The 13,421-nt window shown below is 42.0% G+C and overlaps 1 protein-coding gene across 1 annotated transcript in view; it reads left to right on the top strand.

Moving 5' to 3' along the window:
• The window catches only part of rock1 (Rho-associated, coiled-coil containing protein kinase 1), a 43,851-nt gene extending 30,856 nt beyond the window's left edge, over positions 1 to 12,995 (top strand). Inside the window, exons 19-33 of the mRNA XM_053492449.1 lie at positions 28 to 188; positions 289 to 473; positions 1,545 to 1,614; positions 1,704 to 1,807; positions 1,899 to 2,064; positions 2,156 to 2,249; positions 2,357 to 2,445; positions 2,552 to 2,743; positions 3,432 to 3,597; positions 6,178 to 6,248; positions 6,331 to 6,419; positions 6,558 to 6,636; positions 6,826 to 7,087; positions 7,186 to 7,390; positions 10,880 to 12,995. Coding sequence (XP_053348424.1) covers positions 28 to 188; positions 289 to 473; positions 1,545 to 1,614; positions 1,704 to 1,807; positions 1,899 to 2,064; positions 2,156 to 2,249; positions 2,357 to 2,445; positions 2,552 to 2,743; positions 3,432 to 3,597; positions 6,178 to 6,248; positions 6,331 to 6,419; positions 6,558 to 6,636; positions 6,826 to 7,087; positions 7,186 to 7,390; positions 10,880 to 10,883 — 1,937 coding nt within the window. The 3' untranslated portion in view covers positions 10,884 to 12,995. The remainder of the gene's footprint in view (positions 1 to 27; positions 189 to 288; positions 474 to 1,544; positions 1,615 to 1,703; positions 1,808 to 1,898; positions 2,065 to 2,155; positions 2,250 to 2,356; positions 2,446 to 2,551; positions 2,744 to 3,431; positions 3,598 to 6,177; positions 6,249 to 6,330; positions 6,420 to 6,557; positions 6,637 to 6,825; positions 7,088 to 7,185; positions 7,391 to 10,879) is intronic.
• Positions 12,996 to 13,421: the final 426 nt, after the last annotated feature.

The raw sequence follows: 13,421 nt of genomic DNA, 5'->3' as shown, positions 1-13,421 counted from the left end.
GTATTAAACGAGGTTTGTTCTCTGCAGCGATGGAGCAGAAGATGTCGGAGGAGGGCGTGCTCCGCCTGCGGGCAGAGAGTCGAGTGGTGGAGGTGGAGAAGCAGTGCTCCATGCTGGAGTTTGACCTCAAGCAGTCCGTCCAGAAGATGGAGCAGCTCATGAAGCAAAAGGACAGGCTGGAGGATGAGGTGTGGACACTATAACATTATTTTGTTTATCCATTCAACTTCATGTCCCAACACTTCATGCTGTGATGTGTGTGTGTGTGTGTATGTTTGTGTACGACAGGTGAAGTCTCTGCGTGTTCAGCTGGAGCAGGAATGTGGAAAGCGGGCGATGGTTCAGAACGAGTTGAAGAATTGGAGCGGTGAAGCTGAAAGGCTGAGAGGAACGGAGAAGCAGCTGAAGCAGGAGATCAATGCAGCGTTGGAGACCAAACGCTCCCTCGAGTTCCAGCTTGCTCAACTCAGCAAGTATGACTCTCCTCAGCACTCACTTTTTGACGTAGTGGATACATAAATGTACAAATGAGAGGTATAGTCGAGTTTGGACAGAATTTTACTGAGTTATAGTCGAGATTAAACAGAATTCCACTGAGGTATAGTCGGCATTGGACAAAATTTCACTTAGATATAGTGGGGACTGGACTCGGGTCTAGTTGGGACTGGACAGAATTCCGCTCGGATATAGTCGAGATTGGACAGAATTCCACTGAGGTATAGTCGGCATTGGACAGAATTCCACTAAGATATAGTGGGGACTGGACTCAGGTCTAGTTGGGACTGGACAAAATTCTACTGAGGTATAGTCGAGATTAGACAGAATTCCACTCAGATATAGTGGGGACTGGACTCAGGTCTAGTTGGGACTGGACAAAATTCTACTGAGGTATAGTCGAGATTTGACAGAATTCCACTGAGATATAGTGGGGACTGGACTCAGGTCTAGTTGGGACTGGACAAAATTCTACTGAGGTATAGTCGAGATTTGACAGAATTCCACTGAGATATAGTGGGGACTGGACTCAGGTCTAGTTGGGACTGGACAAAATTCTACTGAGGTATAGTCGAGATTAGACAGAATTCCACTCGGATATAGTTGGGACTGGACAGAATTCCACTCAGGCATAGTTGGGACTGGACAGAATTCCACTCGCGTATAGTTGAAATTGGAATGAATTCCATTACAGTGTAGTCAGGATTAGACAGAAATCCATTATGGTGTAATCACAACTCAACAGAATTCCATTGGATTATTGTCAGGATTTAACAGAATTCCCAGAAGGTTTAGTTGAGAATGGATGGAATTCCCCTGGGATGCGGTCGGGATTTGGACGACGTTGACTGCGTGTGTGTTGGAATGAGCCTGTGTGTGAGATGTTCTGTTGCAGTTAAATACCGAGAGACGGTGGTTGGGGCTGTGACCACCCTGGGGCTGTGACCAGTTACTGTAACCACCCTGATGTTGATCACTTTACCGTGACAACATGCACCCAATTTTCTGTTCTTTTTATGTATTAACAGTTATATGTCATGTGTTTGCAGGCAGTATAGAGGGAATGAGGGTCAGATGAGGGAGCTGCAGGACCAGCTGGAGGCCGAGCAGTACTTCTCTGTAAGGATCACAGCTCTCATGGGTTAGTGTGACTGAACGAATGTGCACGATTAATCTGTGTGTGTGTGTACGTGTGTGTGTGTGTTTAGACACTCTATAAGACTCAGGTGAAGGAGCTGAAGGAGGAACTGGAGGAGAGGAACCGGCTGGTCCAGGAGGTCCAGAGAAAGGTGCAGGAGATGCACAGTGAAAGGTGAGGCGTGAGCCGGATGACTTCAGTCCTGAACTTCTGTTTCAAAGGCAGCACGTCAACAACGTGTGTGTGTGTGTGTGTGTGTGTGTAGGGAATCTCTGATGGCTCAGCTGGACCTGACGGTGACGAAGGCTGAGTCGGAGCAGCTGGCGAGAGTGCTGCAGGAGGAGCAGTACTTTGAGCTGAGCCAGGAGAGCAAGAAGAGGTTAACACAACACAAACAGGAGCTGATGGAGAGGGAATCGACTATAGCGCGGGTCTGTAACACACACACACACACACACACACACACACTCTCTCTCTCAAGGCCTTCTAATAAACCTTTGTTTTTGTTTTTTTAAAACTCAGCTTGAGGAATCCAACAAAACTCTGACCAAAGATGTGGAGAACCTCAGCAGGGAAAAATCCGAGCTTGGCGATAAGCTCCAATCTCAGCAGGATGGTTCGTCTCACAGACACACACACACACACACACACACACACACGCAATGTCATTAGCTGCAATCGAGTATCGTTAACGGAATGTGTGTGTGTGTGTGTGTGTTGTAGTGTTTGAATCCCAGAGAGAAGAAATTTCAAACGCCATCAAGGCCAACTACGAGAAGATCCTCTACACGGAACGGACACTCAAGACGCAGGTGAGTGTGTGAGAGAGTAAATAGAGCTGTAACACAAATCCACGGACGCACACACACACACACACACACACGCGCAGATACGAGTGATGCCCGTGTGTCTCCGCAGGCGGTAAACAAACTGGCGGAGATCATGAACCGCAAGGACATGAAGCTGGACCAGAAGAAGCGCGGCAGCACCACGGACCTGCGCAAGAAGGAGAAGGAGAACCGCAAACTGCAGCTGGAGCTCAACCAGGAGAAGGAGAAGTTCAACAGCATGGCCATCAAATACCAGAAGGAGCTCAGCGAGATGCAGGCGGTGGGTGTTAGCACGAAGCGATGAAACGGGAAAGTCGCTCGAGGCTAATGCGAGGCGCGATCGCAGGGAAAGTGTGAAATATGTTGAGGAAAAGTTATTATTTTTGTGTATTATGCAATTATGCTTGACGTAGACGTCTTAGGCAGTAAGTGTGTGAGACAGATTATAGTGGTCTAAATGAATAAAGAAAAAGTAGCTGGTCAAGCTGACAGGTCTTGACTAGCCACTAGGTGGTGCTGTTTGATCGATTGTAAGGTGAAATAAAGTTTGGAAATAACTCGAGATGTGATATAGGTCAGTTCAACTTCAACACGTTTGAATACAAGTGGTCAGTTTAAGGTGATTCTTAGTAGGTGAACGCTCTACTGCCACCTAGTGACACTAGTGGCCCTTGAGTCTTACTGGGGACATTCAACCCAAAATACTTTTTCTATTTTTTATTTTTTTATATTCAAAAATTTGATTATAGTGTTAGAAATCGGTAATATTGGTAATATTTTCAGGTGTCTGTAATGGATTATCTCTATTTACATTATTTCCTATGGGACAATGTGTTTCACAATACAAAATTTCACTTTTCCCGCCTCTGGAATGGATTAAATTTCTTATGTCGAGGTCACGGTGTGAGGCGTCGCCGCATGTTATATGCTTGTAACGGGTGATGATTTTTGTGTGTGTGTGTGTGTAGCAACTAGTGGAGGAGAGCACGTACCGCAACGAGCTGCAGATGCAGCTGGACAGTAAAGAAAGCGACATCGAGCAGCTCCGAGAGAAACTGAACGACCTGCAGCTGCGCATGGAGAACACCAGCGTGACGAGTCTGCAGACGGACGAGACCGACAGCAACACTGCAGGTACATGCGCAGACACACACACACACACACACCTACCTCAGGGCTCAGGTAAGTCACTGATCTTGTGTCATTTCACATTCGGTAAGAGTAATAACGTGTGTTCTTACCATAGTCCACGTTCTGGTTTCCGCGGAGTCGGAACAGATAAACGTCTCGTATGTTACATCTGCAATGCGTTATGGGTCATTTTTGTCGCTAAGAAAGTGACGATATACTGCATAGTATGGCTTTCATTTAAAAGTGTTGTGACGTCGTCTTAAACTGTGTGTGTGATGATGGTGGTGGTAGTTTCTTAAAAAAAAAAAAAAAGTTATTTCTCATATTTTCTCCCCCTCTGTGTGTCCAGTCTGCTCTCTCCTCCTCCTCCTCTTTATGTCCTCTGTCGTTTTTCCTCTGTGAGTAACCTTACAGCATCATGCTCTGGGAATCCCTTTTGTATTTCTTTGCTGAAGTTATGCGCTTTTTCTCAAGTTTTTGTTAAATTTTTTTGGCTTGTGTGAGAAAAGCATCTTGAAACATCGCTGAAAGAATCCCTGTTAAAAAGACTGTGAGATCTTCTCGGTTTTATCCTGTAGTTAGTAGCAGGATTATTTATTTCGATGAAGCACCCTGTCTTGCAGCCTCCTAATCCTGTTTACAGCACCTGTTTTTAATCTCACATCTGATTATTTTGGTGCTCTTTTTTCCACTAGCCGGGTTGCAATCATGGCAAGCCATAATCATGGGGAGGGGAAAAAAAACTTTACGATGTGTTGATGGTTTGAACAGATCAGAAAAAGTCAGCGTGAAATAAAAAAATACGACACTAGTGGAAAAGCAGCACTCACTTCACCACACAAAAATGTGTCACTTGCATGTTTTATTTGTTACGCATTATGACATCCTCCCAACTGCTGTACAGACCAGAGCGTACGGATCACCCTATTCAACGCTTAGGATGGGACTTTATTTATTTTTCTACTGAATTTTTGGACTAAACAGGTCCATAATTCCACTGGAGTATACCCGAGTTTGGACAAAATTCCACTGGGCTTTAATCTGGTTCGAACAGAATTCCACTGTGATGTGGTCAGGTTTGAGAAGATTTTAAGGCGGTCTATTGGAGTTTGGATAGAATTCTACTGAGAAATAGGTTTGAACAGACTTTTCAATTCAATTCAAATTTTCAGGTGGGCTGATGGATAGAGTAATTAGACAGAATTCCACCGGGGAATAGTTAATTTTGGACAGATGTGTAAGGTGGTCTAATAGAGTTTGGACAAAATTCCACTGGGATATTATTCGGTTTTAATGGATTTTAAGGTGATAGAATGGCGTTTGGACAGAATTTAACTGGAGTATAGTTGATATTTTGGCGATTTTTTAAAGTCCCATTTGAACTGATTTCCACTGGATTATAGTCTTGTTGTGACAGAATTCTCCATGTGTGAAGTCCGGTTTGGATAATGTTTCAAGGGGACATACAGTAGTTCTTTCTGTACAGAAGTTTACTGGAACAGAATGACAGTGGAGTGGAGTGCATTTTGGACATAATTACACTGGGCTATGGTTTAGTTTGCGCAGAGTTCTACGAAGGTATAGTCCAGTTTGAATGTAGTTTGGTTTGAACAGAATATCATTGGGGTATACACGTGTTTGAACAGAATATCATTGGGATATAGTCGAGTTTGGACGGATAAGTAGTGGGATATGGTCAGGTTTGGACAGAGTATCAGCGGGGCATTGTTGGGTTTGATCAATGGCTCAGCGGGTTATAGTTGGGTTTGATCAATGACTTAGCGGGTTATAGTTGGGTTTGATCAATGGCTCAGCGGGTTATAGTTGGGTTTGACCAATGACTTAGCGGGTTATAGTTGGGTTTGATCAATGGCTCAGCGGGTTATAGTCTGGTTTGATCAATATCTCAGTGGTATATGTGTCAGTGGTAGGTTTGCCAGAATAGCAAAACCCAACCACTTAATGCCAGTCCAGATTGAATGGGAGGGTGCATTACGTAGGGCATCTATGCCACATTGGATGGTGTGCTGTGGTGACCCCTTTATGGGGGCAGCCTAAGAACAACAATATAATATAATTTAAACAAAATACCAGTGGTTTGGCCAAGAGTTAGTTGAGCCGCTAAACTAAAAATCTAGGTGTTTGCGGGGTAATGTGTTATGTTGGTTGGGTCTGAGAAAAGTGTAAAATGTGTCGATTGTCTGTCTTTGTTTAACCTATCATCATTTCAGTAACACCAACTAACACAATAGATACGACTTCATTAAAGTGGTTGACCATCATATTGGCTCACCTGGAATGCCACATTTATATTTATCTAATCTACTTGTTTGGTGGCTTCTAACATGATTGCACTTGATTGTTTAGTTTTGCACTATAACACTCAGAATCTTTAGACTTCTTGAGGGCATGTAGCTGTTGGGAGTGATGATGATTGTGATTTGTTGTTTTGTTATTTTGTTATTTGAGGCTTGATTTATGACCTGTGAGAAATTTGCATTCACTGCATGTTCACCGACGTAGCAAAAGGAAGTGCCTGTGTGCTGGGATTTAATTGACGTTTCTTTCTTGCTATATCTGCAGAATCAAGATTGGAAGGGTGGCTCTCCATTCCAAACAGAGCCAATATCAAACGATACGGGTGGAAGAAGCAGGTAAAGATTTCATACTTTAAAGGACTACAAAACTGCTCGGGCATTTTTTTATGTGATTAAAATTTTGTGTTTTCTCTCTTAGTATGTTGTAGTGAGCAGTAAGAAGATCCTGTTCTATAATGACGAGTTGGATAAAGAGCAGTCCAATCCCTCCATGGTGCTAGACATCGAGTAAGTCTCATTTTCCAAAGGAATATGAAATATGTATCTGTTGTTTTAAATGAATTCATGTTTGTATTAAGTTCAATTATAGAAATGCTTTATATTTCTTGTGTATATTACATCAAACATATTTTTTTTTTTCTTTAGCAAACTCTTCCATGTGCGCCCGGTAACCCAGGGTGATGTTTATCGTGCGGAGTCAGAAGAAATCCCCAGAATATTTCAGGTCACTAAACCATAATAAATATAATAAAAAAATTAAAAAAGAATCACCCTATTAATATTAGAAAGTCCCATGGAAATAGTTATTGTGTATTTTAGTTAAACAGCATTAACACTAGATGTTACAGTAATTATAGTACAACGTTAATAACGTTTCCCTTTCAAACAAAGACTGAATGTGTTTGTCTCACAGATACTGTACGCTAACGAGGGCGAATGCCGGAAAGAAGTGGACATGGAGGCCATTCCTCAAGGCGAAAAAGCAAACTGCCTGCCTCACAAAGGGCACGAGTTCATCCCAACACTCTACCACTTCCCCTCAAACTGCGAGGCCTGCTCCAAGCCACTGTGGCACGTTTTCAAACCACCGCCTGCACTCGAGTGCCGTAGATGCCACGTCAAATGCCACAAAGACCACCTGGACAGAAAGGAGGACGTCATCGCGCCATGCAAAGGTATCTATTCGACGCTTATCTAGTCTGGTAGATGATGCACTGCTACTTTTAAATGCAAGTTTCATCGTGATAAACTCCTTCCCCGCCCCATCCCACAGTGAACTACGATGTGACATCGGCACGCGACATGCTCCTGCTAGCGCTTACCCAGGATGAGCAGAAGAAATGGATCGGCCATCTTGGCAAGAAGATTCCCAAAACACCTCCTTCTACCTTCTCTCGGGCTTCCCCTCGCAACGTGAGCACTCGCTCAGGGGTTAATCAGTCGTTCCGCAGAAACCCTAAAAACACTGGAAAGCCCAGGTAAAAAACAAATGTCCTCGAGTTCTTTTCATGTTGAAAGTTTGGGGTGATTTAGTAAAGGCTGGACATGGGGGGAGGGAGAGAGTGTAGGACGAGGGGTTTGTTGGGTCGTATGGTAGGAGGGTTAGAAGTGGTTTAGGGGTCAAGAGGTCTCAGGAAAAGAGATTGGAGGTTTGGAGCTAATCTAGTTTTTGGAATAAGTTTAACAAGATTTAGGGCAGTAGTAATGAGATCAGAATAGATCAGGGTGCTAAGCTAACAGGTTGGTTCCAAGAGTACTGGCAACAGGTTTAATTCCAACTTAATTCCAAGTACTATGGTTGGAATCAAAGACAACAGATTGGTTCTAAAGGGAAAAGTAGTAGGGTTAGGAGTGAGGGGGTAAAAACGTTGGTTTTAGGGGTACTAGTGCTGGATTGATGTGAAGGATGGATGTAACTGGTGCTAGTGGTGGAATAAGGGGGATAAATTATAATTGTTAGGTTAGCAATAATAAGAGTTAGAATTTCTGGTTTCGCTTTTTAGAGCCTTGTGAGGAGCAATGGATTTTGAATTATCGGTGATGGGATGGTTTTAGGGATGGTAGTAGTGGTTTGGGACTTAAGGGTTGGTTGGTTTTAGGGAGAGGGATTGGGATAACAGGTTGTTTTTTGTGGTAAGAACACCTGGATCAGTGATAATAGGATGGGTTGTAGAGGAAGCATCATTGGGAAGGTGTTGGTTTTGTTGAGGGTATTAAGGCCATAAGGGGGTACCAGTATTACAGGATGGTTTTTTAAGGTTCCAGTGAAGGGTTTGTTGGAAAATGGTTAATGTCTGGGTAACAACAGTGGGAGATGGGTTTAAGAGCACTGTATGCGGGGTTTATAGTTTAGGAGGTATCAGGAATGGGATCATAGGCAGTCTTGGTTTCAGTCATAATGATGGATTGTTGGTAAATGAACGGATATTGAAAACGGTGGGGCTAGAAATAGTGACGGTACCAGTAAACAGGAGTGTTAAAGAGTGCACTCGCCATTAGTATGATTACAGGTGAGTTCTCAGGGTGTCGTGGAGAAGGGATTAGGAGATTTGTTTTTAAGCAGACTAACTAGAATGGTACCGGTACTACGAATGTGGGAAAATGTTTGCTTTTGCATTTGGAATTTAGAATACTTACAGCAAAACGGCAAGTTATTGAATACCAGGTTGCAGTAGGGGCAGCTAAAGTTCATGACTGGCTGTTTGTGTCATAGCAGGGCACAATCCAACCTCCACGCTGCGGACACATCGTCCAGCTCCTGCTGACATCAACACCGCCAGGAGAGCTCAGCGTAGCCTATCATTCGTCAGTTACCCTCTGTATTTACCACTCCTTACTGCCCCATTCCTCTTTGGGTTCACCCTGGGGTTTTAGTTGTGACCTTTTTTTTTTTTTTTTTTTTAAAGCCTTCCTAATGCTTTACAGAAAAATCCCAGCACAAAAACAAAAGTTTTTTAAGGCTGCATGGCAAATTTGCCCCAAAACTTGTAAGTCATCCTAACTAACTGTGTCATAGGAAAATCCTCTATCGCCACCTAGTGATGATGAGCACATTGTTCACTTAAATTGAGAGCTGATTAACTGCAGCTGCCTTAAAAACCTTTTGAGGAACTGTTGAGGAGAGAGGGCTTATGTGTTATGGCTCAGTGGGAACGTCTATAAGGGTGTTGAGGAACCAAGGTGTCCGTCAGGTCCGTCAGAAGGAGCGGGGATCGTACGTGGTGTGTCGCCTTCACTTCACTAAGCACAAAGGCTCATTCTAACACCAATATGTGTTTGCTTGCTTATGTTTCACATGTTTTATATGAAAAAGAGAAAATAGTCAATTGTTGTTATTATACAATAAAGTAATAAGCGATGTAGGCAAGTGACGATATCAAAATATCATGTCATGATGAACTGACCACTTTTTCTTTGGTCTAAGCAAGAGACATTTATCCTGCGTTCACACTAGGGTTAGTATCTAGCCAGCATTCTTGTATAGATATTAAGGGGCAGCAGAACCAGAGAAGAGACAGTAATAATTTTGTACGATTAGGAATCACATGATAACACGACACATTAAAATTATTGGATTGAATGAAAAACCTCGGTGGTTTCATCATATCCTGTTATAAAGGAAATCAGAAGGAGGAAGGTAGTCCTGCCTTTTTTTTTTGCATATTTGTCATATTAAATGATTTGAGATCACCAAACAAATAGGTATTGCAGTTTTAAATAATTATTTCATTTACAAAGGGAAATAAATTGTCCAAACCTGCCTGCCCCTATGTGAAAAAGTAGTTGCCCCAAAACATGTTAGTTAGTTGTCCCTTCTTTGGTGGCAAAAACTTATGGCCCAAGCACTATGACATCAGCCTTAGTGTGTGTGGGCCCTCTACTTCTTTTAAGGCTTTTTTTTTCAGCATATGAGGCTTTTTGGGTGCCTTAACATGCTCAAAAAGTCATGAAAATTGGCAGACAGGTTGACATCTGCTGCCATTAGGACACCTGAGAGCCACGCCCGGGGATCTCACACAAGATTTTGCTGAATAGCTCATCCACACATTTAGAGCTCGTTAAGCTGAACAACTTTCGCATTGCATGTCATAGGCCCAACAGGGAGTCAGTTATTTGGGGTCATTTGCCAAAACGCACCCAATGGATTTTGATATACTCCTCCTAGGGGATTCATACGATCGCCAACAAACTGGGCCGATGTGATCTAAAGACATTGAAGATACAAAATTGCGGAGGGATTTTTGATATCTTAAACAGGTCAGCCATGACGACACCTTAAACTTGTGCTGAAAAGTGGTTAATAACCTTCTGCCTGAAATTATATCGAGTGATGCTTTTTTAGACTCTGGGGCTTTTTTGGAGATCTAAACATAAATTCCTCCTATTATAAAACTGTCATAATGGTATTTTCCCCTTAAAATGCATGTGCCCACTGTCTTTCTGGTGCACCCAGGTGGCAAAGGTGCAGGGTGCTTGGGCGCGCTCATCGTTGCTTGCAACTATATTTGCATTTGAGATGGTAATATGTTGCAGTTCCATTATAATCCTACAAGTGGCCTGCTCTAAACTGTTACATACTGACAAACGGCACAGCATCCTGTTTGATAGGAAGCGAATTATTTGTCAATATATCAAAGAGAATTGCAATATAAATTGAATCGTGACTTTAGGATCGAGATAATGTTTTATTGGGTAAGCCCTTGGTGATCCCGCCCTATTGAACACGTGTAAATGAGCCAGTGATACATTTATCATACTTCGATACGGACAAGAGACAAGCTACAACGTTTAACATGCTGGCTGGTGTGAACGCAGGGTTCAATGTTTTTATGTAATGATATCTAAATATCACAATCTTATCGATTATCGTCACCTGCCTTACTGAAACAATTACTAAAGAATGTGATCCTTTCTTCAACAAAACTGCAAATCCTTCTCTTCTGCTTTTCTTTTTCTCTCCTCTCCAGCTAACCACCTGAATCTTCTCTCTGAAACATTGGGACTCCTCAATTGGGACTTTGTAGATCACCGATTAACAAATAAATTGATTAATGAATAAGTAAAACTTTAAACAAGAGCATTTAAAGCTAAATAAAGGAATTCCATCTAAATCAGCGTTTCACACCGGGATGGAGAAGCTGGTGGGAGAAATGGCTCGTCCACCAGGATCCTGATGGAGCTCATCTTCACAGCTTTGAGGAACTTTAAACAGGATCCGTAATAAAAGGTTCTTTATGTGTAGGGGGTTGGGGGGGGCGGGAAGAAGAGTCGACTGTAAATTGGCGATGATTGAAACCTTGGCCTGGTGGACTTTTGTGGCCTTACTGTTCCTGCCAGGAACGGCAATAAATTAACATGGGGCAATAATCTAGACGGAGTACTGGGTACTGAGTATTAGTCTTTTTTTTTTTCTTTTTTTTTTTGAGGAGCATGCAAGATCATCAACAATCTATGCATATTGTTATTATTACTATTCTAATAATTATCATTCTGGTTGTTATCAAGTCCTTGGCGCCGCAGGAATTCCAGCGGGATGGCTGAAGGATGAAGCGTTTTAAGCGTTTCCATCGACCTTGTTTATTTGTTTTTTGGGTACATTTATTTCTGAAATGTTTTCTCTGTAATGTTTTATATTTTTTTTTGGTAATGTATTGCCTTACATTTGATTCCTAGATGAATGGTTGGGCACCAACAAAAAAAAAAAGGAAAAAAAAAGAGATAAAAACATTAAGTTAACAAATGTAAAACTGCACTGTTTGAATTGTAAGTTATTTGTAGAAGACTAAAACAGGTGTAACGTTCAGCCCACCGAGTGCCTTAGCGACTTTCCAGACCCATTTTTACTGCCATATCTGTTTGTGTTCTGCTTCCACATGGAAATCCTAACCGTTGTTTTTTTTTTTTAAGGAGAAATATAAGACGTGTATATCATCCACCTTGTGGTTTTATCAGGATGGGCTGTCGCATATCGAATGCGCTGTTCAGTAGAAGCTCCAGGTTTAGCGGTTTTCGAGGCTGCGCTCTTGGGTGGAGGCGACGTCGGGAGTACACTTGTGCCGATATTAATCTTTTATAAACTTAATATTGGTATTTATTCATTACTCTTAGGACATTCATCCCACCTGCAGAGAGCTTCGTTGACTCCAAGTATTATATTGACGACTCCAAAGCTTAAATACTAGCAATATAAACATGTATATGTAACATATAACCGATTTACTGTCACGTTCCTGCGGTTGCTACAAAGGCACTGTTTTGTGTTTGTTTTTTTTCCCCCTCTCCTTACAGAGGCTCAAACTGGGACCACAGTTTTTATTTTCCAATTTAAAGAACCTGATGTTGTACACAGATTAGCATTTTCCTTTGCTAGCAGTTCATTGAGAGATTGACATGAGTTCACAGAGGCGGAGCTTAAGTCAATCCCAGTCATACACATCGTATGACATCACCACTATACTTTTGTTCCTCCGTATTCACTTCCTAAGCGCAATCTAGTGCATAGAATAAAATGAACAGGTACAACGCATATATGTAAATATATATAAATGCATAGCTAGCTAGCTAACTTAATGCTTAACTGCGGTAGTTAGCTAAGGTTACCATAAATGTTAACGTTGCTCTTAAGCTGCAAGGTAAATTTCTCAGCTATTGCATTGATACTAACGTAATGTCAAAACCAGCAAAGCAGAAAAGTGTTTGTGATGATGTCACACGATCCTGTTTCTGATTGGTTGATCGCGTTTACCTCGGGATGCCTCTGAACAGTGTAAAGAGAGACAAACTCGTTCGATCTCCGTCATCTCAGTAAACTTGTAATCCCTCCCCCGCTTTACCTGGACAAAGCCTCATTTTGTTTTTGTTTTTTTGTTTGTGTTTTATTTTGTCCCTCACTCGTCGCCCAACAAAGCAGAGATCATGAATACCTCCGGAGTTATTCGCTGCGTCTTTTAGGTTAAATGTGTTCAGTTAAATGAAGCACTGGAACTATGGTGGTTATCTACTTGGATAAAAAACTGCATGTTTAATTAGGTTTGGAGGCCGCACTGATGGATGTGTGTCAATAAACAGTATCTTTATCACCTACACAGACTCTGGACTTCCTGTGTGTGTGTGTGTGTGTGTGTGTGTGTGTGAGAAGAGTGATTGACAGAGAAGAGTGAGTTTTCCCAATAAAAATACATACCAACTTAACTGCAACAACATGTTCGATTGTGTGCACACATTGACGATGCAGAATTGCGAAAGGATTTTTGATATCTCAAATGATTCAGCCATGGTGATGCATAAAATCATGCAGAATAAAAAAGGAACAAGAATCTGTGTGCATTAAGTCATGTACATGGAACTTCAGGGTTTTTAATGTGTTGAATTGTGTTGATTTGGTGAGGATTTAAATTAAGGACATAAGAAAAGAACATTAATGTTTTATATCTTAAGAGTGGAAAGGCCTACTGTTTCAAAACGTTTTAAATAAAAAGAACAACTGGATGGTGGTGTAGCGGTTAGCAC

Source organism: Clarias gariepinus, chromosome 1, assembly GCF_024256425.1.
Source record: "Clarias gariepinus isolate MV-2021 ecotype Netherlands chromosome 1, CGAR_prim_01v2, whole genome shotgun sequence".
NCBI lineage: Eukaryota > Metazoa > Chordata > Actinopteri > Siluriformes > Clariidae > Clarias > Clarias gariepinus.
This window is presented reverse-complemented; position numbering and strand designations above follow the sequence as displayed.